The sequence below is a fragment of the Amphiprion ocellaris genome, chromosome 12, assembly GCF_022539595.1.
Source record: "Amphiprion ocellaris isolate individual 3 ecotype Okinawa chromosome 12, ASM2253959v1, whole genome shotgun sequence".
In the NCBI taxonomy this organism is placed as follows: domain Eukaryota; kingdom Metazoa; phylum Chordata; class Actinopteri; family Pomacentridae; genus Amphiprion; species Amphiprion ocellaris.
Window position 1 is genome coordinate 8758040 of NC_072777.1, and position 27181 is coordinate 8785220.

The 27181-nt window shown below is 39.4% G+C and overlaps 1 protein-coding gene across 8 annotated transcripts; it reads left to right on the plus strand.

Moving 5' to 3' along the window:
- Nucleotides 1-608: 608 nt before the first annotated feature.
- cep43 (centrosomal protein 43) lies at nt 609-27175 on the plus strand. Of its 8 annotated transcripts, XM_055016118.1 has the most exons (22): nt 609-766; nt 2095-2148; nt 2239-2293; nt 3793-3881; nt 8031-8168; nt 8308-8334; nt 10753-10809; nt 10918-10988; nt 11605-11666; nt 12103-12164; nt 14233-14310; nt 15786-15839; nt 17674-17864; nt 18984-19040; nt 19437-19511; nt 21346-21423; nt 22532-22662; nt 24121-24228; nt 24302-24367; nt 24898-24931; nt 26820-26907; nt 26992-27175. In XM_055016118.1, exons 1-22 carry the CDS (start codon nt 683-685, stop codon nt 27070-27072), a joined length of 1740 nt encoding a protein of 579 aa, XP_054872093.1. In that variant the 5' UTR covers nt 609-682; the 3' UTR covers nt 27073-27175. The 8 variants fall into 8 exon arrangements, with proteins under 8 accessions (XP_054872093.1, XP_023129794.1, XP_054872096.1 ...); XM_023274026.3 differs by lacking the exon at nt 24121-24228; XM_055016121.1 differs by lacking the exon at nt 19437-19511.
- The last annotated feature ends 6 nt before the right edge of the window (nt 27176-27181 follow it).

The window sequence follows — 27181 nt, forward strand, 5'->3', positions numbered from 1 at the left end:
AGGAGTACAACTGCTGTGTGTCTGATCAAGACTGGGTTGAACTTCAACTTTTAAAAGCACTAAGGAAGAGATCGAAGTCAGCTCCAGCTACAGACGGCAGAACAGAGCTGGATTCAAGTGTCTGAAAGCCAAATGCAGAACAGAACAGAACAGGCAAGATGCACTGACTGGGATCATACTATGTGATGTGATGTGATGTGATGTGATGTGATGTGATGTGATGTGATGTGATGTAATATAATGTGTACCAAAGGGACTGGACATCAACACTAAGGGAAGAAACATCTGCAGCAGGTTGTTAAGAAAACTCGTGGAATGTGTTTAAAGTGTGATACTTCAAACAAATATTCAATATAACAAGAGAAATTAATTTTTATAGTTCTCTACCAGGTGCTTTTCTGACCTCAATGTTTAAACGAGTCAAATAAGTTTTAGTAATCTTGTATCTCGATATGAAAGCACTTCGTTTCAAAGTCTGTTGTTTCAAAAGTGGTGGCTTATTTACTTATAACTGTCTTGATTTTTCCATCCTATCCAGCAGGTGGTGGAAATAAACAGATAAACCAACGAAGAAGAAGAAAAGCATAATGTGCAGAGAAAGCACACGAAGAAGAGCTAGTTCCGGGTTGTTTGTTTTGGTAGGTTGTCGTGACAGCAGCAGTTAGCTTAGCTTCAGTTAAACATGTCAGCTGCAGAAGACGACACCGAGCTGAGGGACCTGCTCATCCAGAATCTGGAGAACAGTGGAGTACTCAACAAGCTCAAGGTCTATAATAAACGCTTAACTCGTTTAAAGTCAGGCGGACCGCCGGTTCGCTATGCTAGGCTAACGCTAGCTCAGCTAGCAGTCTGAAATTACAGTGACATCAGTTCAAGTTGACGGTTGTGCTTTAAAGTTTTATTATAATTGTAAAAGGGGTTTTATAACAATTTCAGGCAATTTAAAAAGTGTTCGTTCGGAAACAAACACAACCAGTAAAACTTCAGCGATAGTTGGCTGTGGTTAGCTGTCGTAGCTAGTGTTGTGGTTCTAAACTTGGAGTTAGCTAGTTACTTTGCTAGCCGAATAGCTAACTTTCATTTATTCAGGAAATCCCGTTCAAGTTAAATGAACAGGTTTACTGCCAGAAACTAATTGTGAGCTGTTTGTTAAAGCTGCATATACAGCTTTGGCAATAATTATTAGATCACTTGGTTTCTTTTCCAAGTCTACACAACCAGCTCTCTTTATTAATACGTTTTAAATGTTATCATAGTGGTAATGTAATTACAGCATTATAAAGTCTTATAATAATCGAATACGTGAAATAAATTATGCTTATAAGTGTAATATGTTATAATATAATAGAGAATTTTTCTGAGTTACCGTTTTTTGTCCATATGCTTCTTATATAAACAGCTGTGTGATGCAACCTTGAGAAGAAATTGCATGGCAGTGGTCTAATGATTATTTCCAAAGATGCACCACTGTAGCTGCCTTTATCTGGGTCAGAAACTCATAATGTACAAAAACACATAACTTTATGTCTGCGGTAGCAGCAAAAGTTTGTCTTTGTGAAATTTTATCGTTTCTTGTAACCAAAGCAGTTTTTGATTTGTTATTTATTCTACCAGTCACAGTTGTTCTTTTATGATTTCTCAGTTGACTCATCTTTTTTCCAAAAAAGAAATACAAACTGAAGGAAATTAAACTGTCTTTTACTTTCAATAAACCAAGAAAAACTTTTGTGAATAGTGAAAGGTGACTATTGTAATTTCCCAGCACTCAAGATGACACCATAACATGCTTTATTTGACCTAAAGCCCAAAACTACACAAATATTTAGTGTGTAATTATTTAATATGACAGAGAAAAAAAAATGAATCAACACATCAGAGAAAGATATGTTGACTTGCTGTACTAGATTTTCTGCTCGAAAAATTGCTTAAATGAGTTTCTTATTTATTCTCAGTTGATCAAATTATTGACTCCTCAACTAACCTTTGCAGCTCTAATCAGAATACCACCAAGACATTACAATTGTGTGTGAATGTAATGATAAAGGACACATTGAATAAAATTCGACTGTGTTTGTTTCCTGTTTGTTCCTACAGGCAGAGATGAGGGCAGCAGTTTTTTTGGCCATGGAGGAGCAGGACAAACTGGAGGTGACTCTTTGTACTGATTATATTCACAGTTCAGGTGTTTCTTGTGTCTTTGCTGAATGTCATGTAAGTATCCTCCTCTATCATCCTCAGAACAAAACTCCACTCATCAATGAAAACCTGAAGAAATGTCTCAACACTAAAGACGGTGAGTTTGTCTTTTAATTTCATGGTTCAAGCACCAAATCTGTGCTTTTTGGTTTAATCATTTTTTCCACTCTCTTGTTAATTTTTTCCTTCCTGTATTCATTTGCTCTTTTTAAAAGAATAAATAATGGACAGACTATATTAAGCTTATTTCCTACTGTATCTCATTATGACACAGGTCAGTTATTTACATAGTGAATGGCTGTTGTTGTAGTCCATGTATGCAACCACAGGGAGGCACCGTGGCACCATCAGACAGCTCAGAGCCTCCACATCAGTCTAATCTCATATTTGGCAGGTTATTCGCAGTTCAGGGGTTATCTGAGTTACGGGAGAACCACAGTTCTGCCCAGAGAACACTGCTGTTTCAGGCTGAGACAAGTGAAACCTCACAAATAGACACAGTTATACTTGAGTGACTATGGGTGACTTTATCTTGTAATTAAGCATTTAATAGTTCCTTTAATCACAAGATAATGCCCAATACATTGATGTTGGAGGAGCTGGCTGCACATATGTCAGAGTTTGGCCAACCTTTTCCTTTAATCCTCCAAGTTAAACTGATCTAGAGCAGTTATTCTAATGAGGTTTTTAGCCTGTCAGAAGCATGGATGCTTAATCAGGCAACTGTCGGTGATCTAACTGCTGGAAGTTAGTTTTAGTGTCATAAATCAGATTGGTTATTTCATTTGATCCCAACCTTGACAGCACCAATCTACCAGTCCAACTAATGCAGTGCTTCTCAAATAGTGGGGCGGAGGCATGGCAAGGGGGGGTGCGAGCAACTGGGAGGAAAAGGTCCGTCTAAGCGGAACTAATTAGCTGAACCATTGTTTTAACGTCGGCCTGTTTTTCGCGGTGCACAAACTGCGTGGGCCGTTGTGCAAGTCCGTACTTGTGTACTTGGCAAATACGGACTACCAAGAACGCGAGAACGCATCGTTAAGATGCAATTGGAACACCGCCGTACTTGATCACGTCACCACCTCGGCTCATCTACTCTGATTATTTTTACCAGGGGTGTGAAACATACGGCCCACAGTCCAAAACCGGCTGACCAGATGGTCCATTTCGCCCCGCGGGACTACTTTGCAAAGTGTAAAAATTACAGAGAAGACATTAACTGTAAATTGTAAATTTGTACAACTGTAAATTTTAAATAATTTCTAGACCATGACGAGTTGTTTAAAAGTAAAAGTATAATACTAGATTGTTCAGTTCCAGTTTTCTAACAAAATGTTTAGTTGACAACATGAGAAAATAATTGGCTGATTGATCTTTAACAAGAATGGACATTAATTGCCGCCTTACTGTCAGTGTTTTATTGTTGAATTGTCTTTAAAATACAGCACCAGGCTAATGTCTGATGATGCTCCTGACACTGATATTTGATAATCGAAATACTACAATGGCTTAAATTGAGAGTTTTAATTTTTATTGTGAAATTTTGGATATGTTTCTCTGCTCGTACATCTTTGAACCGGCTTCATGTCTCTGCAGGACGCCTAGTCGCCAGTCTGATCGTGGACTTCCTGCAGGTGTTTAACCTGGACTTCAGCCTCGCTGTGTTCCAGCCGGAGATCAACTCGGTGAGTTTCTGTACAGCTAATACTATAACAACAAGCTTCAGTGGTTTCAGCATATTATCCCCTGACCTCCCTTTCATCATATCAGTGCTGTTTGGAACAGTATTGAAGCCTCTTTTATCTTGTTTACCTGAGCTCCACTGTGAAAACGAGTGTGAAATAACACATCGCACAGATTCATAACAGCTCCCACAACTTTAAAGGCAAAATCTGCTAACATACTGTGGCTGATTGACAACCACTAATGCACTGCTAAAATGTTCCAGGTGGAACTAGTAGCCGTAGAGTTTTTGTTCCAGAAGGCTTCAATTTAAAGAGAATAAACACTCAGATAAAACAAATGGCAAACCTGAGGGCTGTACCACAAATGGTGTGTTGAGCTACAAGTCAGAGTTTTCAGTGTCAAGAAGGTGGAGCTCTTCTAAACTACCAGATCACCATGGTACCTGATGCTGCGGTCTAGAGCAGGTTATGTTCAGAGTTTCAGATTGGAAGGAGCGTATTCGTTCAACCAAAACGTTTGCTGACGATTCTTTATGAGCACTGCAGCTGATAGAGCAGAGTTTAGAAAATGGATTATTCTTTATTAGAGCGAATATTTAATCAATAACAAAAATTGAAGTTATATCCTGCACTATGGGACAGTTTCAGACCTTAATGCACTTCAATAAAATATCATATTTAAATCGACTAAGTTTGAAGTCTATTGTGCAGGAGTCAGTTAGAAATGTGCAGCTGCACTGATCAGTAAAATAAATATATTAACACACGTCTACCAGCATTCCTGTTTTACATCATTTGCAGTAGCAGTGTTTTCTACTGTTCTATATTTTTATAATCCTCATTGTCCTCCTTTATAACAACCTGTGGACTGACTTTTGACACACCATCGGTTCATTTTGTGCAGAGGAAGAGTCAGATGATGCAACGAAAGCCCTCTTTCATGTGAACCTGCACAGAGTCTGAAGCAGAAAGCCTGAGTTAACAAAGACAGTTGAAAACCACCTTCATGACACCTGTTACCTCTGACTGAGGTTTTAGGTTTTGTTGAGTCGACTTACACAAAGAAAGCCCAGCTATGCCAAACGTCCATCATATTACAGCCCTCGGGACCCCAGTAAATTTGTGCTAGTGATGGGTAGAGCCTTATAAAACTTAGAACCGTGTAGTGAATTAGTTAATGCATGCTCAGACACAAAGACGCTGATGTGACCACAGTGTGACTAATTTATTTCAGTGGTTTGTGGGTGTGAAACTTAGATCACGCAGTGACGTGTTACTGCTATGTGATGGCTTCCGTTGAATGTGTTGTTTGAACACAGTAATGCTTAGAAACACACAAGGACATGTTGTATGCTTAACTCTGATGAAGGTCAGAAATACTCAGTGATTTAGTCTTATAGGGCCAGTAACCATAGAACCTCTGTACTTCATGTTACCGCTGATGGTTTATGTTTAATATCAATGATAAGTCACCTTTATTTTTGTCCAAATGACCTTTGCTCCTCTAACAGGCTGTCACTATTGTAGAGAATAGCTTTAGAAGTGATAGCTCAAATAACTGGCCAGTTAAATGCCAATTTGATATTGGCTGTTTATCGGGAGCTAGCAGGGGCTAATTCCTCACTTTCAATGCTGCAAAAACACTACATTTATTACAAATATCATCACCATTTTGCAAGAGAAAGAGCAGCAGGTGGAGAGACAAGCTATTGCTATCTGCTGAGCGAGTGGACTTGTGGGAACACGTTATCTGTCCTTTAAGTCTAAAATTAGCAGGAAACTCTGCAAAACAGGTGCTTAAGTAGAGCAAGTGTACGTCATAATTCGAAATTAGCTGTGAACAGCCACAAAATTTAGTTTTTTTTTTGTTAAAACATTGTATAAGATGCATGAAACAACAAAAACAACATGATACTGGGTTAATCATCATCCATCGTACACTCTCTTACTATCGGCATCTAGTGTTTGGTGGTGTGTTCAAGGGCTCTAAATAGTACTCTACTTCAAAAATTCCCAACCAGCACCTGTACTCGTACGCAGGGATACTTCTGCACTTTCCATGAAAGACGATGATAATAATAATAATAATAATAATAATAAACAAAGCAGAAATTACAGCTTGATGTAAAAGAAAAGGTGTGCCTTGAATCAGCTGCAACTGTGATGTTTGAGAGTACGTTTAAAGTAGGTAGCAGCAGAGAATAGAGAACAGCTGGCATAAAGAAATAGGTAGATAATTGAAAGAGTTGGATTCATTTAGATGCTGTAGGTCAGGGGGCTCAGACTCATCTTAGTTCTGGGGCCACATTCAGCCCAATTTGATCTCCAGTGGACCGGACCAGTAAAATCATAACATAATAACCTAGAAATAACCACAACTCCAAATTTTACCTTTGTTTTAGTGCAAGAAAGTACATTCTGAAAATATTCACATTTAAGAAACTATCTTTTTACTAAACATTTTGAATAACCTGAAATTTTTGAATAAAAATACATTCGATTTCAACAGTTTTATGCCTCAGTTTATCATTTACACATTAAAACTTACAGATCACAGAGTAAAGGAGAAAAACATTTGGTTATCTGGAACTGAATGATATACTATTTTACTTTATAATCAAAATGACAAAAGTCTGACAAAAACAACAACAAAAACAAGACAAAATATTACAAAAATGAGACACAAAATGACAAAAGCAAGAAACAAAATGACAAAAAAATTAGGCAAACTACACGAAAAAAACACAAAAGAGAAAAAATTAGACAAAAAAGTTAGAAAGCACCAAAAAATGGACAAATGACACAAACAAGACAAAAAATGACAAACGCAAGAAACAAAATGACAAAAAATAGACAAAAAAGACAAAAAAAACTACAAAAATGATACAAAATATTACAAAAATGGGACACAAAATGACAAAAGAACAATGAGCAATATAGTATTTTACTTTATGATCAAAACATCTTTTCAAGGTTTAAAAATTATTTTAAATTTGTATTTTTTTTTCAAATTTAAAATTTGCAGTTAATGTCTTCTCTGTAATTATTACACTTTACAAAGACCAACTGGATTGGACCCTCTGGCGGGCCGGTTTTGGTCCACAGGCTGCATATTTGAGACCCCTGCTCTAGGTAGTAGATAAGGGCTGTAGGCCTCAAACAAAAGTGGTGAAATGGTAAATGCTGACTGAATGTAACTGAGAGACAGTTCGGTCAACATAACTTTGGTTAAGTGCTACATGTACAGTAGACAATAGAGAAGTCATGATAAGAGATGATTAGTGCTAAAATAAAATGAATGCTCGATATGTATTTTAGCAAAAGCTCTAACAATATGGGCTATCTCTGTCGGCGTAAACCATCTAGCATAGTCCTGTGTGAATGTTGTTCATGGATACAGATACAAGTGTCACAATTCACAGTAACATCCAGGATCTGATCAATGTGACAACATGTTGATATAAAGTAACAACCGAAACTCTCAGCTTGAATTAGCAGTGTACAGATCTGAATACTTGTTGTAGGTAATTGATAGAATAGTTGAAATGACAGCTAAATTATTGAACTATCTTTAGGTAATGTAGTTAAATACGTAAATGGTCAAGTTCTGCCTCCAAATTGCCACAGTATGAATGCAAACTGAGCTCTATGAACACACACAGCATCAATTTAGGCTATTATGTAATATGTAATTCTAAACAACATTCAAAGATGGAGAGACTTCTCATAGGCCTAAGAGAAACTGGAGAAGGTAAACCCAGTAGATAAACAAAAACCCATTGTAACATTGTCAAACTTTAAGTTTCAGATGAGGTGTATGATTGGCATCTTCTCACAGATCTCTCAGCTTATCTGTCGCCTGATTAGTTTCAGAAAGGTTTGAGGTTATGTAGAAACTTACTGTAAATGTTGAGCTGGCACGCTGCTCTTTCAAACCACATGCGAGGGTTCTCATCATGTATTAAAAAAAACTAAAGTTGTCAGGAAACACATGTTTGCTTATGAAAATGTCCAAATTCTTATTAATAATCATTCAAAATATTTATATAAACTAGTTGAAAGTTGTAAAACATCAATAATGTCAGTGTTGTAGCTGATGCACGGACAGCAGCAGGCCTTAAACATCTGACTGTCGGTGTTTGTGTGCAGCTCAACGGTCTGGACAGCCGGGATCTGGTCTGCAGAGAGCTGGGTCTGTCCGAATCGGAGCTGAACAAGAACTCTCCGGTGCTGCTGGAGCTCGTCAGGAAAGGACGACACAAAGACAAAACAGACGTCGCCGCTGAGGTGAGGAACAAATGGACCAATCTGGCTCACATTAAATTCATTGTGCCAGAAGGTATGATATCACCGCAGGTCGTAAAACTAGTGACAAACTATCGTGTTTCATAATTTCTCTCCTTTCTTTGTGTCTGTGTGTGAACAGGGAAACAAAGGTGGAAACATCCCCAAGGTGAGCTTTAATGTGTCACAGTGTTGTTGGAGACATTTTCTGTTGCTGTTTTTTAAACTCGTCTGACTGTAAAGTGGCGCTTTCTTGTCTTGGCAATGCAAATGTTAAAGTCGTCCATGTTAATCGCTGGTGCTGCTGCTTCTCAACAGTAGGTGTGTGTGAGTGCGTGCGTGCGTGCGTGCGTGCGTCGGAGTGTGTGTCGGAGTGTGTGCCAGTGTGTGTGTTGAGAGATATGGGTCTTGTTGGGTGTTGAGATCTGGGTCTTCGGGTGTTGCACTCTCAGTAGGTGGAAGAGGTGGAACTATGGTTTCCTGTTGATCTCAGCGTGTCCTGGTTTCTGCTGCTGAAGCTTCACTTTCTGCTGTCAGATCATGCAATGGACAGACAGTAATAGTACTACTGTTCTCACCGCTGCTACCACTCTTACGATCGCTGCTTATGCTGCCTCCATTGCTTCCACCGCTATGCTTCTTTGTCAGCCTGCGATTAATACTGAGATGTCCTCATAGCTTCATTCGAGTGTTTTATTAATCATTCAGATAGAAGAAGGAAATCTTTGGGAATGTCATGATTAATTTATAATTGGTTAATGATTTTAGAAACAGGAAACCAGCTGGGTTTAGAGCCAGTATGACTGACTGTCATTGGTTAGCTGGTAGTTGCTCATTTTTGGTCAGAGGACGGTCTGTTAGTCTGAGAAGGTGGGTCTGGTCTCCAACATTGGGCCCCAGCAGTTTTATGTGTGAACATTCTGTCATTTCACTGAGTTGAAACCCAGCTAGCAGTCTAAACTAATGGTTTACTCTTTGTCGTCACAGTTTTTCCTCAGTTGAAGGTTCCAGTGAAAATGTGTGTTCTGTGCATGTAGCTTTTTGTGATGCTGCTGCTGTTAGATTTGTCATAAATCTACTCTCATTTTTATTTTATTTTTCACAGTAAAATTGATGCAGAATATAAAAACAAAAGTGTTTTGCAGCGAGGCAGCTACAGTCTGGTACATTATTGGGTGTTTTTATTAAGACCAATTATCTATTGCCTTGTTTTTATCAACTTAAGTGTTCACATATATTCCCTGCTGAAACCTTCCTATAATAATCCATAGATTAGAAACTTACGTGCTTCTGCAGAGAAAACAGTATTTGTCAAAAAACAAAAAAGAACTCTGATGAAATTTAGCTCGTCTTTGTTCCTAAACCTTTCACTGCAGCAGTTCAGCTCTCTGACTGTGCAGGAAAACATTTAGCTTGACAAGGCTGCAGTCAGATCACAATGAAGAGACTGCTGCTGTGCCTCCCAGTGTGGGGATCCAGTATTGATCCAGCTGCTGTGTGATGCTGCAGCTGTCTAAAAAAGGCAGAGAAAAAGGACAGTCTGCATTTGAGTCAGAGCGAGGCAGGCTGAAAGAGGAAGTGTGAGAGTTGTTATCGCTCAGAGACAAGTGGAGCTGTGGCGGTTTCCTGCCCGGTTTGACCCCTGGCTGTAAGTGCTTGTGGGCTGTGCACGTTTATGTGGTGACACAATGATTAACATCACATGCAGTGCTGACAAAGTATTTCATTTTCATTTAAATTTTCAGTGTGATGCATTACCTATTACAGAGCTCACAGTATGCACATTTTCAGGTTTATAATTAAATTTTGGGGGTTTATTAAAATTAGTTTACGTGCTTTAATGTTTATAAACACATTTCTAATACATTGTTGCAGCACCTCTTCTTCCTGCAGCTGTATAATGGGGGAAAACCCATAAAGCAGAATATGGGCTCTTTAATGTGTCTGTTGTGTCAAATTTTGCACTCTTGACCTTTGAGCTGCAATGAAACAAGAAATCTCACAAAACAACTTAAACCAGGTGCAAAAAGCATGAGTACCCTGCAATTTTTTAAGATTCTTATTTATGCATAAGTCTAGCTGAAAAGAAACACAAAAACTGTCTGCCTGGAACATCCATTTTCCAAAGGGACAATGAGCTATATCTTGATCTTGACATTAAAGAGAAATATGCCAGGTTGAACTGAATTATCCGTTAAAATAATACCGAAGATGTTGCTTGTAACAGCCAACTTTTCTGCTGCATGCTGTGTATGTTGTGGCTCGAATAAACAAGAATCGGTTAACATGTGCATCAAGTACAGCCTGTAATAATGTCAGCTCTGGTTACAGCTACAACAGAATGTCATCCTCAGCAGGTGTGATAATGTCGGCAGATGTCGATGAATAAAGGAGCTCAGCATTTTATGGGTGATTTGTGGCTCATTGTGGTTGCCTGTTATGCAACAATTCTCACCAAGCCACAGGATTGAATACGAGCATCAGCGTTTACTGTAGCACACGAAAGTTAAAATAAACAAACTCTGAGAGGTGAACAAGAGGTCACAGATTGCTTAATCCTTAACAAAATCTCTCCTTTTTCTCACAGGACCTCCCTCAGAAACAGATCGCACATGCCCGGAAGAAATTTGACTTTTACGACAAGGTGAATGAGACAATGTGGCTACCTGTGTTTGACCTCGTCAGTGTCTGACCGATCACAGTCAGTGTTCTTACTGTAGGTGTTATTGTCATCCTTTGTTTCCACCTGCAGGACCGGAGCGGCTCTGTTCTAACAGAAGATCTGATGAGCGTCTTCACAGATTTGTTCCCCAGTTTGAACAAGTAAAAAAATATTTAGCTTATTTCTTCTTTACCCTCAGTGAGACATTTAAATCAAAACCAAAGAGCCAAGCACATGGAAATGTGCCCGTTTTCTACAGCATCAGATTAGACTCATTCTCTGAAAGTCATCCTGACAGATTGGAAATCTTTGGGAGCTTCAAAATGAACATTCTGCCAAATACTTGTTTTTGAGGCTCTTTTGTGTCTCATTCAGCAATAGTTCAGCAACGTTTGAATCAAAATCTGACATTTGTGAGGTTGTTTCCTGATGTTCAGCTGTCAAACCTGATCACACCTCTCTCGAACTTTGACTTTTGGCAATTTAAATGTTAATGTTACAAACAAATGCTGCAGTCACCTTGCTTCCTGTTTTAATTGTTACTACAATGGGATCTGACCTTTATGAAGTCGAAAGTATAGACAAAAATGGTGTGCTGAGGCTAAGGCATTATAATATTGAAGACATGAGCTGTTCTTCGTACTCATTTTGGTTGGATTATCTGTTCCAAAGGTAATTCTGTAGGTCCGACAGCTTAAATACTCGATGGTTCTTGCCACACAGCAGAGTAGCTGAATGAAGCTGATACAGATGGGTAACTTTCTGTTTGACCTGCAGGAACATGTTGGAGAGGTTCATCACTGATGAGCTCAGAGCTGCAGACAAAATCTTCTCTAAAAGTAAGTTTTTGTAGAAGCTCCACCACCTGATCTCATATAGCTGTTCAGTATATTCTCTATAAAGAAGCTGCAATAGCAGTTAAATGTCATTGAAGTTTCAGTCAGTCAGTCAGTCAGTCAGTCTTGTTTACAGAAAACTTTACAACAACATAAGAGAAGACCAAAGTGCTTTCCATCAGCATGATAAAACAAAACAATTTGGTTACTATAAAACCATAATGCTCCTCTACAGTAACATCAACGTTTTTAAAATCTGGAGGTCCATTTATTCACCTTCGAACAGTCAAACCTGCTGAGATTCATCTGTTTTTAACCACATTTCCTTTAAGTCTATGAAAGGTCTGAGAAAATCTATTGAGAGGACCTTTTGGGTTCGACCCAGTGACGGCTGTTGATCTGACCATTTGCTGTTTTTTTTTTTTGTTTTTTTTTTCAGCGATAGACTTCCAGTTCTTCCTGGGAATGTACAAGTGTTTCTACAATCAGTGCAGAAGTGTGGTGAGATTCTCCTAGTTGTTGATTTCAGATGCTCTTTTTATACTTTTACTTGAAGTTATATCGGGCTATAAGTTTCATCTGATGTGTTTGTGGTACAGAATGAGGTCCAGGACATGTTTAGCCTGGACATTAATAGAAAATCTTGGCCTCTTTCTGTTTGTTGAACTGTCATACTTCGCTGTGATTGGCTCAGCTGTTCCACAGTAATGAGAGTAGTGATGCGAGTGGCTGAGAATGAAGTTATCAACCATCACACCTTGCAGTTTATATTCAGTTTTGTATTGCCCTTTGTGCTGCTGCAGCTACATAAACCAGGACATTAGTGATTTGTCGGTCGCAAATGAAATGACTCTTAGAAGTTTATTAAAGACAAGCAAGTGCTACTAATGAAAGTGTCAGTTTGTCTTCTGCAACTGTTGCTGCTGCAGCATCTACACCAGGCCTCCAGACTGCACCCAGTATGGTGCATTAGTGACCTTTTTTTGAGACTGTGCCAGTGATATGCTAATGATCATTAAGCTGTATTGGTGTCACTCTAACTGGTATAGACAGCAACTGTGTTAACCATAATGGTGGAAAGTAGTACTTAAACTTACCACTTTACTGTGGTATTTACCCTTATAAATGCACCTACATGTGCTGTTTTTTCCACTTATAGAAAAGATCGCTTGTAGAAAAAAAAAACGCTCTGTTATGTACTGGACAAATATGACATAATGCTCTAGTTTAACTCTTTTCAAGGTCACTTTTGGTCACGCACCTGTCTGAGCACCGCCGATGCCTGCAATGTGGGGCATTTAGGGAACATTGTAAAATGTTATGTCTATCGATAAGAAAATGTTCAGCAAGTGATGTGTTTTGCCTGTGACAAGGCGCTACCAGTGAAAAGGTTCGCCACCACAACCGCCTAGACCTACAGTCCAGAGTCTGAGACAGTTTGTGCAGAAGGCTATGACTGATTATGAGTGATTCTCTCAGCTTCTGCATATTGTTTCACTGTAAATAGTGGGAAGTTTATGAATATTATACAGTCAGAGGTTGGATATTTTTGTCAAATTGAGATGGGTTTTTGTAATTTTTAAAGTTTTTGTAGCCCTCTATTCCATGCTGAGTTTAATAAGCAATATAAATAATAAACATTTCATGTAATGTATGTTTTGTACGTTAGAAATTAATTACACAACAATTTAAATTATTTTTGGTTATAAATTAATTTAAGCAACAGAAAATTGAGAGCCAAAAGAGCCGACTCTTTTTAGTGAGCCGAGCCATAAGAACCGGCTCTCTTAAAAGAGCCGAAATTCCCATCAGTACAGGACATCAGGTTCCAATGTTTTCACAGTCTGAGATGTACAGCTGCTTGTGTCTGATTTATATGTCGTATTTTTTGTTTCAAACCCATCCCTGACCTGAAAATGCAGACATGAAAGTCCTCACATCTGAAACTTGTAAAACACACAAAATATTCCCCAGAAAAGCTTGAGCAGTCTCAAGATGTCTAATGGGAGCTTGGAAAGAAAAAATACAAATTTTACATTGAATTTCCTTTCTATGTTAAGGTATTTTGTGATTTATACTCTTCAGGCCTCTGAAAATCCTTCAAAAGAATCTTAGAGGAGAAAAAAATTGTGTTTAGCGGCTTCCTGTTCAGTTCCACACACACACAGGAAAAACTGAAATGACAGTAAATCCAGTTCATGTGATCATTTGTAGACATTTGGATAAAATGAAGAGTTTTTGAAATGTTGGACTGCTCCTTTAATAATTACAGTTAGTGTTGATTTTTCCATATCAGTGGATTTTAAACAACCCGATCTGATGTTGTAGTTTTCCTTCATTACATATTATAGATCTGATAATATCTCCAACAATCAAACTTGAACTCAAACAGTTCAGTGCATTCTGTTGCAAATATAATGAAGTGAATGTCCTGCAGTTAACCAGCCGTTGCGCAGGATCTTCTATCCAAACATCTGATTGTTTTTCGGAGGACTGAAAGTGGTGGTCACTTTATTAATGTTGGTGACAAAAAGACATTTTCTCCTGTGTTGATGTTGTCTTTGTGCAGGTTGTTCAGGACTCTGATGTCAGTCAACCTCAGAGTCAGATTCCTGAAGAGAAAATCCGCTCTCCATCTGCCAGCAAGGTATGTCTGGTCAAACCAGGTGCAGGTAAAATTTGTCCATCCTGCTGTTTCTGCTTGTTGTGTGTACTGAAAAGATAATTTTGATTTATTTCATCCTGCTCTATTTTAAAACAAACCACCATAAGCAGATGAATATGCAGAGATAATTAGACACCTAGTATCTCACTAAATTTATTTAAGTGCTAAAACGTTCTCGGTGTTGTGAAAGTCAACTTTATGGCAGAGCGTACCTAGCATGTCAGTTTAGCGTCAGGTGTGTAGAGCTGAGATTAGCGTGTTAACTCAGTAACAGGTCTGTAAACCTGATGTTAGCATGTTAATCAGTGTCGGATGTGTAGAGCTGATATTAGCATGTTAGCTCAGTGTAAGGTGTGTAGAGTTGATGTTAGCATGTTAGCTCAGTGTAAGGTGTGTCGAGTTGATATTGGCGTGTTAGCTCAGTAACAGGTCTGTAAACATGATGTTAGCATGTTAATCAGTGTCGGGTGTGTAGAGTTGATATTAGCATGTTAGCTCATTGTAAGGTGTGTAAAGTTGATATTAGCATGTTAGCTCATTGTAAGGTGTGGACAACTGATGTTAGCTGGTTGGGAGGTATTATAGCGCTGATGTTAGCATGCTAGCTTAGTGTCAGATGTGGAGAAGGATGTTCCAAATCAAATCAAGTTTTATTGTCATTTAGCTGTACATACAACAGTAGTTCAGGCAAGATGAGAGAGTGATTATCCAGGATCCAATTAAAGCAATTAAGTTAAGAACACGCACACTTATGTAATCACACACCTCTCCATCCCACACACATATACATATCCCTGAGACGTTTTAACAAAATTGGCAGTTAATTTGTTATTAAATGTCCATAGCAGCAGTCTGATGTAAAATGACCTTGTGGAATAATAAATAATTTAAATACTGAAACTAAAAATACTGAATTAGATTAAGGTGCAGAAGTGTGTGCATATCCGGATCAGCAGTTCAGCATTTGATAGCTTGTGGAATGAAGCTGTTGATCATTCTGGTGGTTCTGCCTTTGATGCTCCGGAAACGTTTGCCTGATGGCAGCAGTTCAAAGAGTTTATGGGGAGGGTGTGAGGAGTCCCTGGCAGAGTTCAGTGCCCTGCTCCTGTAGCGGCTCTCGAAGAGTTCTTGGACATTGGGGAGGGAAACTCCAATGACCCTCTCAGCCCCTCTGGCTATTCACTGTTAGCTCAGTGTCAGGTGTGGAGAGCAGATGCTGGCATGTTTGCTGAGTATCAGATGAGTAGGGCTGATGTTAATATGTTAGCTCATTGTAAGGTGTGTGGAGCTGATATTAGCACGTTTGCTCAGTGTCGCGAGTCCGTGTTAGCTTAGCGTCTGTTGATGAGAGCTGATGTTATCATGTTAACTCATTGTACGGTGTGCATAGTGATGCTAGCATGGTAGCTCAGTGTCAGGTGTGTAGATCTTATGGCTGCTGTCCCTGTCGTGCACAGATCCCCAGGTATAAAGGCCAAAATCACAGAGGACAGAGTCAGACAGCAGCCAAGGTAACACCATGCAGTGCAGAGGAGAGTCTTACTAACATTCACTGTCACAATAAACAACACCTCTGCTACTAACTCTGACCATCAGCTGCTTTGATATCATCTCTGACCTCTCCTTCCTCTAACTCACTATCAGCTCAGAGTAGAAAACATTCCAGGAGCTGATTCTCATGATTTTTATTATATTATATATTTGTTATATTTTATTATATTTTTTATTTCAGTATTATTCTAATTTAGTATATTTTTCATAGTTCAGAAATATAAAGTGGCAGCCATTCAAGGGGTCGAATGAAAACTAGTTGAGTATCATCTTCAGCCGCCAAAACAAACATCTCTGACTGTCGTCATTGACATACTATTGAAGCTGGTGGAGCAGAGGCCAGACAGGAACAGATATCATGATGTCAGCTGACTGGTCTGCTCTGATTGGACATTTGTGCCAGGCGGTAAACATGCCAGTGCCCCTGTGAGAACACACCCACTTCGGTTTCACTCTGACTTCACAGCCAGGCTCAGTAGGAGGGGAAACATGATTTTGCTGCTTTCAGGGACTCTGCCCTAAAAATACAAACGCAGTCTGACTGTGCGAAACGAAAATATTTTCCCTCCTGAAACCTGATTCATGTCATCCTCTGATGCACTAACTCACCTTTCTGCTTCAGTCATTTGCAGCTTAATAAAAGCACTTAAGCTCCATTCAGACAGGATTTATTTCTGCAGGTGGAGGTGTGTGATTTTAATATAATCTCCATTTGAAGCTGCAGAATTATTCGTCAGCAGCTTTTGTTTGCAGTTTATCATGGATGCACAGACAACTATCACTGGATTCCTGTGGTATTAAAGAAAACTTAAAAACAGGAAGATTCTCCGTCAGGTTCTGAACCATCTGCTCTGATTCCAAAGCAGAAATTTGCATTCCTGTTTTTGTTTGCTCTGCTGGATGCTCATGTTTATCACAGACCAGATCCTCCAGCCTCACCAAGTTTAAAATCCCTCATGAACCATGAGCTAAAGCACCAGAAATGTTTTATTCCCACCTCCTCTTGAAATGTAAATCCCATCTGAATGGGGCTGACGATCTGCGGCTTTAAGTGCAGTTCAGTCTGCAGTAAGTTTTCAGATCAAAGCTTATATTCAAACTAAAGCAGCGTCAGCACAAAGACAGACTGAGTGAAATCAGCTGCACTGCATCAGCCTGTCTGCAGTATTTTAAAGGTTTAAAAGGCACCAAATTCCTTTCTATTGACAACAGCATAAGAGATACATTTTTATGTTGTGGTTGTGAGCTTTACTGAAGGTACGGAGTTGTCTGATAAGAAACAAGAAAAAGAAAATGCACAAATTCACATTTTAGTCATCATTTTATCATTAAGAAAAGACACCATTTAAAATTACATTTTGATTCCAAAGACAATAACGAATAAATAAAACATAAATAAAAATCATATTGTTAATCCGTAGAAATGATTGTTTGACTGAATCCTTCATGTGAGACAGTAAAGTGCAGCTGATTCCACAGCCGTCCTCTTCATCAGGGATCCGTCTGTACTTGTTAGTGAATACCAGCTTTCATTTGACAATTTACAGTTGAATTCATTTATAAAATTTGGTTGGTATTTTCAGTAAATCATCTGCTGTATAACATGAAGACGTGGATGCTGCAACTGTTGCTCAGCTGCAGTGACATACAGAACTTTAATCAGCAACAGCTGCCGCCACATTTTCCTCTGTAATCCTTCATCACCATCTTTCTAACAACAGTCTGGAGGGGATTTTTCACCGCTGCTGGAAGTTTTTGAGGACTTCACCTGGACTTGTTTGTGTTGTTGATCAGGACTCGGAGCGTTCGGTGTCTCTGGGCAAAGGAGAGTTTCAGCAACCAGCCCCCAACAACAGGACGTCCTCGTCTGGTCTGAGGAGGGAGCGTCTGGACCTGGACCTGGAGGGAGACGGGGAGGATGACCCCGACGACGGAGATTCATTCTTCGACGACCCGCTGCCCAAACCACAGAAGACCTACGGCTGGTGAGAACGGCCGACCTTTCACTTGTCACTCACTGTCACCGACTAAAACTTCAGAGTTTTCACTGCTGAATCTGAATGTTTGGTTTCAGTTTGTGTTTTCTGTTTGTGACTCTGGGAGAATAGCAAAAGAGGCTGGGTGATAATTTTAGTGATATATTAAACAAATGTTTAAAAAAAAAAAAAAAAAAAAAAGCTCGCTCGTTGCAACCCCTCTCAAACTAGAACAGTTGTTTCTCTGCTTTATATCGCTGTTAGCTAAATATTTTCTGTCTTTGAAGTTTAAAATACTGATCCAAAAAGTGTCAGTAGCACCAAATGTCACACGCTCAGCTTTCATCATTTGTAAGTAACCAAAGTCATGATTAACTCAAATTTCAGCTCAGATCTGAGATCAGCTACTGTTTGACAAGAAGCCAAGAAACAGCTTTTACGTGGCAACTTCAAAATGAATCAACACTATTATTAGTGTTGACAACATACAGGTCCAGCCTGAAAATGAGCAGCTGATTATTGTGAATGTTCTATTAAGATGTTAAAATGTTGGAAAATTTTGGAAAGATTTAATAAAATGCACTGAAATATATTTACTAAATTTTTAAATAATAATTTAATTGTGTATATTGATTTATTTTTGTAAAATGCTACAAAAAATAGTTATGTGCTGCGAAAGTGTCCCAAAAGGAAAAAAAAGATAAAATACCCCCCAAAAAAATATTAATAAAATGTCTCACAAGACAAAAACATTGTTAAACATCCCACCAAAAAATCAATAACATATCCCAAAATCTAAAAAATATTATTAGAATGTAATAAAAATAAAATATTAGTAACATTTCTGAAGAATATTAATGAAATTTATCATTTTTCTCCTTGTTCGCAACAATCTTCCTTTTCCTCCTTTGGTGTTTAATAACAAAAAACAACCAGTAGACTCTACAGACTGGATCCAACATAGAACTAGTCCTCACACCAGACTGTTACCTAGAATACAGTGATCATAACCAACATTCACAAACACATCTGAGTACGTTTCATACGATTATAAAATGATCCACAGACTCAGTGGTGGATGTTTGCATCTTAGTTGGTTTATTCTTTGTTTCTCTGCTGCCTCTGAAGTCAAAGCTCTCTGTTTGGAGAAAAGGACTCTTCAGAGAAGACCAGCAGTCACAAGGAGTGAGTATCACACCTGTGAGCACAAAATGTAAAGAGTCTGCAGGAAAGCCGTCAAAAAGCGAAGCTCTTCAGAGGTTGAGGAAAATAAAGAAGATATATTTTCCTCTTTGAGTCTCTTAGAATAAGAAATAATTCCTGAAAGGTGGCGCTTAATGTTCCTTTATAGTTTCCTTCTTGTTCTCTCGTCTTTCATGTTCCTGCAGTTCTCTCTGTTCTACAGAGCTCGTCTCACCTGTCCACATATCTCTGCTTCACGCTGCTCTCCCACCTGCAGATTCCTGTTCCTGCTCTGCTTTCAGTGTCCTCGTACTTCCACTGGTCTGCCTGTTCTGTTCTCCTCATGTTTCTCTGTCCTGCCCTTCTTTCTTTCCCTGTCCTCCCTTCCTCACCCTGTAGCCTTGTCCCCCTGAGGGAGGAGAGTTTCTCTGGGCCAGTCGTCTCCCCCATGAGACGGGGTAAAAGCCTCAGCGAGTGAGTGTTGTGCACGTCGTTCCGTCCAATCAGGACAGTCAGATCTCGGCATGAGTGAGCCGGACGATTCAGTAACCAGCTAATTTCATTTGAACAGCTGATCTGATTAAAACTAGTGATGGTAGATCGTTCACACATAGAGGGACCTCACTCAGGAAAAACAACTGAAAATACAAGTTCCAGAGCAACAACTTGTTGAAATTTGCAACTGATTTGATGATGATTAGTAATTTCTGATGTTTTTATTTGGCAAAAATATTCTAAATTTGTTGTTTTCAGGTTCCCAAATGCAAAGATATTGTAAATGTCTTTCTTATAAGAAAGTAAGTGAAGGATGTTTGAGACTGGAAAAGCCTGAGAAAATAATCAAGAGATAAATCAATGATGAATTATTTGGTTGTTTCCCCTGTTCTGGGTCAAGTGTTATGTTTCTGTGTGTGAACAGGTCATCAGGTGGCGTTCACATGAGGTGACAAAACTGACGAGGTTCTGGAGACGCTGCAGTTCTCTGCAATTAGGTGGAAAATTTGTGCGTATTTTGACAGTTTGGAAAATTTTGTCAAAAATCAAGCATTGTCCATTTTTAAACTAAATAGAATAAATCACCAATTTCATTTCCTCTCAAAGTGTAAATAAATGTGTAAGTTACTGTATCCATGCCAGTGGGAGACTCACTATTGGTGTGACATGTACACACAGAGGAAAACTTTAACAATTTTCAAAAATCCATTGGAAATAAAACACCCCTATTGATATTAAACTCATTTTCATAACATTAATCAGCTGGTGTTGTCACCCTGGTCCTCTTGAGACTAGATGATTGGTTGATGGCCACCTCGACCTTCTCAGAATCACAAGCTAAAGTCTCTGTTTGTGCTTCTGTAGCTCCTAAACCATGTTTTTCATGAAATGAAATTAGACCTGAAGCCTGTTGAAAGCAGCAGAATGCCTGTCAGCTCAGTCCCAGCCTGATAAATCTGTTAATCACTGATCAATTGACCAACAGTAAAGTTTATCTTTGCTCATGTGAGCGCCGCCTAACTTACCAACCGCAGACAAACCTCTGAAAATTTGTGTTGTTGTTGCTGTGCTGTCGATTTCCCAGCATGCACCAGGGAAGAAGAAATTAGGAGGTTCTTTCCTTTTAACTGTGTCACTGCTCACAGTTAAAGTCCTGTTCGACTGTTTCTCTGGTGTTAATGTTCGCCGACTAACGTGTGAAGTGGTCAGAGACTGAACTCGGAGCTGCTCAGCTGACTGGCTCAGATTACTCTGTTTGACGTTGTGGGTTCAGAGCAAGCGGCGTCCTATTAGCGCTAAGAGACGTGGAGGAAAACAAGTGTCCATGTCAGCGTCGGTCCCACGAGGACAACTGTAACTGAGTCAGATTACGCTTTGCCGTCGGCCTGAAACTTTAATGATCTGTGAGGGGAAAGTGGGTTGCTGAGCTGAGAGAGTCAGCAGAGCATCTCGGGGCTTCTTCTCGCTCCTGTTTTTACATCCAGGACAAGAGAAAACAAGCGGACAGAAACTTGACACTAAACTGTCCTGATAGGTACAAATGTGACAGACTTTCTGCATGGCTGCTCAGAACACCGAGTGTTCCTGTGCCTCGGACTGAGAGGAGCGCTGAGGACCACTATTAGACATTTGACACTTATTCTAGAGGCAGCTTTAGATTCAAGACAGGTGAATGGATTACATCAGTGAAAAGTAAAGAAATACAAATATGACGTGCATTGACTCTGTCTTTACTTCCCCTTTTATTTCTTTTGTGTTCCCCTTCTCTTCGTCTTCTCCCTCCTCTTCCTCCTCCCTCTCTCTCTGGTCTCAGTCTTTCTGTCCTGGCTGGTGACTCAGAGGTCGAGCGAGACGATCCTCTCTCTGATCACAGTCACAGCGCTGAGCTCAGGTGAGCTTCAGGTGGAATCGTCTCTCTTTCTGTGTCCATCTTTGATCAGTTGATTGGTTAATGACTCCTCCGTTTGAAGGCAGAGTAAAGCCTGAAACAGAAGGAGGGAACTAGCAGAGTTGCTTTTATGAAAATTTGTACTCGCATGTACCAAACTTAGAGTAAATATGGGAATATTTTAAGCAGATCTGCTTTATGTCCTAGTTTTTAGTCATGCTCAGTGAAAGTGCTGTTTGTTTTGAGATTCTGGTCCTGCAAAGTCAGAACTTTCAGTTCACTGATCTGTTCAAAGTAGAATGATAGAATAATGTAGTCACTTTATCATATAAAGAACCCAAATAATTCACTGTTTCAACACTCGTAAATGTGATATATTGATTTTCCTTGTGACACGAATGAAGGTAATACTTTGCATGTTGTTCAGACAATAGCACAAATATCTGCTCACATTAATATTCCTTCTTTTCTTATTGTTCCTCTTTTATGCTTTTTTTAATTAAACATGCTCCTTTTCATTCTTTATATTCAGCATTTAGTGTTGCATTTATTGCATGACGTCCTAAATAAGCACAATTTGAGTGGCTGATTTGAGAACGTCACACTCCAGGATGTTGTGACAATGTTTTTCAGCATTATTGAAGTTTTATTAAGTAAATAATTAGCTGTAAAATGAATCAGGGGACTATTAGATATAATAATGGATAATTAGAGCTTTAATGATGCAAGAGAACTCTAAAGCCTGAAAACGGATTTGTGTAGAACTTTCTTCTCCTTTCAATCATCTGACGACCCCTCAGATTTATCTGACCCCTCAGGTTGGGAACCACTGAAATGAACTATATGAATATATATATATAAAACATCTCCACCTGCAGCATTTTCAGAGTTGTGTTGTTTGTAATGCTGCAAGGCGAGCAAGTGTCTTCAGTCCATTTTTTATGTGTTTGATGCCTAATCAGCTCTCAGTTCCTCATGTTTTCCTCAGTTTGAACCATAATTCTGAGGGTGTTTGAGTAGAAGTAGCTTCCTAGTGAGCATCTTCTGACATTTTCACAGCAGTCAATAAAATCAAATAGTGCACAAATATTTACTGTCTTTTCTTCTCCAGGAAGGTGGAGACGTCGGCGACTGGAGGGAGTCCGGCAGGTTCCTTGTCTGAGGCCCAGAGAGCAGGAGGAAGAGGAGGAGGAGGAGGAGGAGGAGGAAGCAGCATGTCAGAGCAGAGCCACAGCAGAAACGGTTAGATTTGTTGCTAAACATTTCAAACTTCCTTAAGACTCTAATCGACAGTGTAAAGTCTGTCCTTATTTGATGCACCAAACTTGATGTAAATTTTGTCCTATTTAAAACATGTCTATTTGGTAAACAGATACATTACAGACATTGACTGTCCTACTTTGAAAGTTGTGGTGTTCTGCTTTTAAAGTCTAATTCTAGGTATGTGCAGACAGGATCTGCAAGGGCTTGGAAAAAATGGTTTAAGAAGGTATTAAAAAGTCTTGAATTTCATTTGAAAAGTCATAAATGTGTCTTCAGACTTCCTATAGACAGTAACAGTAGTTGTGTTTCTTGGTGTGGCTACAGTGAAATGTATATGCTCTGACACTTTAGCCTTCAGATCCTGGACTTCATCCAGAACAACAATTGGATTAATTTTCTGCTGTTGCTCTTCTGAGTAAAGTGTTTGTTATATAACCAGAAACTACTGACAGATGCAGATGATGAAGCATTGGAAAAAATGTGATGATCTGAGTGTGCTACTCCTTCCCTCCTACAAGTATTTCTCTGTGATATAAAAACAGCTGAAAAAGTCTTAAATGTAATCTGCTGTAGTCTGCAGCTGAAAATCTGTTTAAACTCCCAATGTGCTGTTACATTGCAAAGACGTACAAATAAGCCTTTAGAGTAGAAAGATTGAATAGAACGAGGTGTTCGAACCATCGTATTGCAGCTGTGGAAAGTACATTTCCTGTACAGAAGATGGCGGTTAAAGATTGTCGTAGTTCGTGTTCAGGGGAAAGGGTCACCCAATGTGGCTGATAACTGATACTGATTATCAGAAATGAAAGAGACTGAAAACTGATACTTGAAAGTGATATACTTTTGCGGTGAGAATGGGGAAAATTTAGATTTTCTCCACAAATCTTTGCTAAAATATCTTTGTTTTTCTGTCTGTTCAGTTGAAAGAGAACTTTTTAACATTTATCCTGTAGTGTGGACAGGCTATTACTCGTAACTAATCCAGTTTGGAATGTGCTCAGGACGACAGAATGACTACAAATAGAAGGAAGCAGCTGCATCCAAGCCAAATTTGTGTCCTTTGATATTTGTCCATTGTATCAGAACCCTAAAAAATGCTGAATACAGGATCCGACAATCAGCCCTTAGTCCATGAATGTCTGCAGCCCCTCTGGATGAAAGCTGGTATTAACTGTCGAGAGGCTGCACACATCTTATGATTGCCTGAAGTTCAAAGATCCATCCATTATCTATACACCGCTTAATCCTCACTAGGGTCATGGGGGGGGGCTGGAGTCTATCCCAGCTGACTCGGGCGAAGGCAGGGGACACCCTAGACAGGTCGCCAGTCTGTCACAGGGCTACATACAAAGACAAACAATCACTCTCACATTCACACCTACGGGCAATTTAGAATGATCAATTAACCTCAGCATATTTTTGGACTGTGGGAGGAAGCCGGAGTACCCGGAGAAAACCCACGCATGCACAGGGAGAACATGCAAACTCCATGCAGAAAGATCCCGGGAAAGCCGGAACGCGAACCAGGGACCTTCTTGCTGCAAGGTGAAAGTGCTAACCACTACACCACTGTGCAGCCCAAGTTCAAAGATAAAACAAGTTTTCTTCTGTCCTCCAGGAGCATCCAACTCCAGAGAAAAGGGCTTCAAGGCTCAGAGTGACAAAACCGGATCTCTACACTTAGGTAAGGTTCAGCTTCTGTGCTGTCGTGTAGAAACACTGAGGGTGTTAATGAATATAGAGACACAATAAACTAACTGCGTCTAGATGTTTGCATCAAAATTTACTGTAATGTGACAGCTGGAGTTTGAGACAAAAAGACTCAAACTTTATGCAACTTTTGGCGCAACTTAACATGAACTTCGGTGCTTTTCTTTTATTTATTGAATGTTTTGACATGTTCTGTTCCTCCTGTTGGTTTTATTGTTACCTTTTCATACATATCAGCAGTCAGTCGCCTGTACAGAACCTCTGAGCTGCACTCTTCCTTTTTTTATTATGTGGCTGATGTATGGATTATTTTTATTATTTGATGAATTCAGTTGAACAGGTGAAACATGAAATTGATAAAGTTACAAATGCATGTGTGTATGAGGTTTTTAAAAGGCAAAAAAGTGTTGATTCCACGTAAAGGTTTCAAAAGATGTTGTTAACATGTACAGACTGAGTCTTGTAGAGCTGAATGTGACTAAACATACTAAACTTTGTTTCCAGATGATGACGTTGAATACGACGACGACTTTAATAGGTAAGACTAATGAAATGTGGTGTTGTCCTTTTTATGTAATGGCGCATTTCTAGGTTTTAGTCAACATTTAGTGAATTTCTGAGGCTACAGATGGAGTTTTCTTTCCACTCAGTCTGATCAGTGTCGTCTATTAACAACGAGGAAATAGTGCAAAAAAAAGTGCTCTGTAAATATTTTATAGTGAAAGAAAAACATTCACCGTGTTTGTCAATTTATAATCCTTGTTTATTTACTGGTTCTGGTCTTGTTCACTTCCATTCTTACTGCCACTGGCTGTCCGTCAGCAGAACAGAGTGAAACTAACAGCTGGATGTATCCTGAGTTGTTCACAAATGAAATCACTCTTACAGCATCATTCTTGTTTGTTTGTTTGTTTGAGCCGGGCCTGGTTCCCATCGTCATGGCTCGCACATGGAAACAAACCAGCATGGGCTGATGAATTTGTGGGTGATGAGGTGATTCTTACACAGTTTTACTGAATCTCTACAACGGAGTGGAAGATTGCAAAGTTACCCGACGCATAGAGATACTGCAGACACATTGACTGAAATAAGGTGCTTTACATCCAGAGCTCTGAGCTGCTGCTGGTCAAAAACTCCATGTTACCTCTGAGGGAAGAAACCTTTCAGAGCTGCAACTAATGATTGTTTCACACACCTCCTGAAGAATGAGACAAATAGTTAAATGTCCTGTGGGCTTTGAATGGACCCTGAACCACGTCACAGAGGTGGGTGGAGATAATGACATGTCAAATAAAATCAAAACTGGAGTGTTGTTGTTCAGAGAGGCTGTCAGAAATCCAAGTTAAGCCGTAAACCAACTTCCATGACTTGACCATATTTTGTCCATTCAGACCTCAACTGGCCCACAGATGTTGTCGTCCTGTAGTCACGGATTAACACACAATTTAAAGGAGAACTTTTAGTCTGGGGCTTGATTCCCATCCAACACCAAAAGCTTTAGATCGCTGGAAGTGTCCTGGAAAATTGCTTTGGGAAGAGGGTGGAAGCCCTGTTTTCTTTATTGAATCAGTCTGCTGATTGTCTTCTTGAGAAATGTTGGGAATTGTCAAGCAGTAGTTTACTGTCATATTTGACAAAGAAGAACTGGAGTTGTAGTGCACCAAAGTAGATCTTGGTTGACTGAAATTGTACCAGCTCTCACAGGGAATAAAAACAATATGTGTCATCTGTAGATGAACTAAATAGGCCATAGTGCACTAAATGAGTTTTAAATAGACCTAGAATTAAATGTTTGCAGCATATTAAATCATTTTAACCCGGTTACTCCCATGATAACAGAGTTGGAGCAGACCAGTGTGCACCTGCACCTTCATATGATTTCTGAAAATAGTTATCTGAACTCGGGATTCAAACTCAAGAACTATTGTGTAATATAAAATCTGCTGTTTGCAAAGTTTACACTTGATCTTTTTTGGCCATTTGTTTTAACTAAGTGTAGTTGCTCTGCCAACTTCATTGACATGGTGTCCATTTGGAGTTGACTATGAGTGAATGTTCAGTAAACGTTAAATAAGTCTCCATCAGCTTGGGCCAGTTGTGACAAAGTGGAGCCGTTCACAGCTAGTCTGTCCCTCCCACTGTCATAAATGATGGATTAATCCCAGAATGCTGTCGATGTAGCGCTTTTCTCCTTATGAAAGCAAAATTAGCCATTGTTCAAACAAGCCAAATTTGGTCAGATGAGAGGAAACTGAACCAGTCGACTAGTCCACCACACTGCAGTCCTGAAGGAAAACATTTATGTATATAATTTTTTGACTGTCATGTGGAAGAAAAAAAAAAGCCCTGCAAAGTACTGGACTGAAATGCAGTAGATACCGTGTAGAATCTTTCTGACTTTGTTCGCCTGCTGTTTGTTTGTTCAGTCATCGGTCAGACCTTTCCAAGAGTGAGCTGAGTATCGGGGAGGAGATCGAGGAGGTTTCCATTGAGGGTCCTGACAACAGCGATAAGGTGATCACACTTCCAGCGTCCGTCTCTCCTGCTGCCTTTAGTCCCATTTTTAAATGAAACCCTCTTGTTTGTTTTGTTGTTCAGTTCGATGAAACCACTCAGGACCTGAGCGTCTCTCAGCTCAGTCAGAGTCACGGTGCTGACTACATGGAGGAGGTGGCCTGACCTTCCATCATACTACACTCTTGTCTTTCCCATCGTGCACCTCTTTGTATTGTAATATTTAAGTCTGTACAGTTTCACTGTATCAATAAATGGGTTTCTTGTACTTCAT

What these genes read in the sequence shown, in the direction of transcription:
- cep43 (XM_055016118.1), top strand. Translation starts at nt 683, where the DNA reads ATGTCAGCTGCAGAAGACGACACCGAGCTGAGGGACCTGCTCATCCAG. An exon ending in AAACAGACGTCGCCGCTGAG is followed by an intron (nt 8,169 to 8,307) that starts GTGAGGAACAAA and finishes GTGTGTGAACAG; the next exon opens with GGAAACAAAGGTGGAAACAT. An exon ending in AAGGTGGAAACATCCCCAAG is followed by an intron (nt 8,335 to 10,752) that starts GTGAGCTTTAAT and finishes TTTTTCTCACAG; the next exon opens with GACCTCCCTCAGAAACAGAT.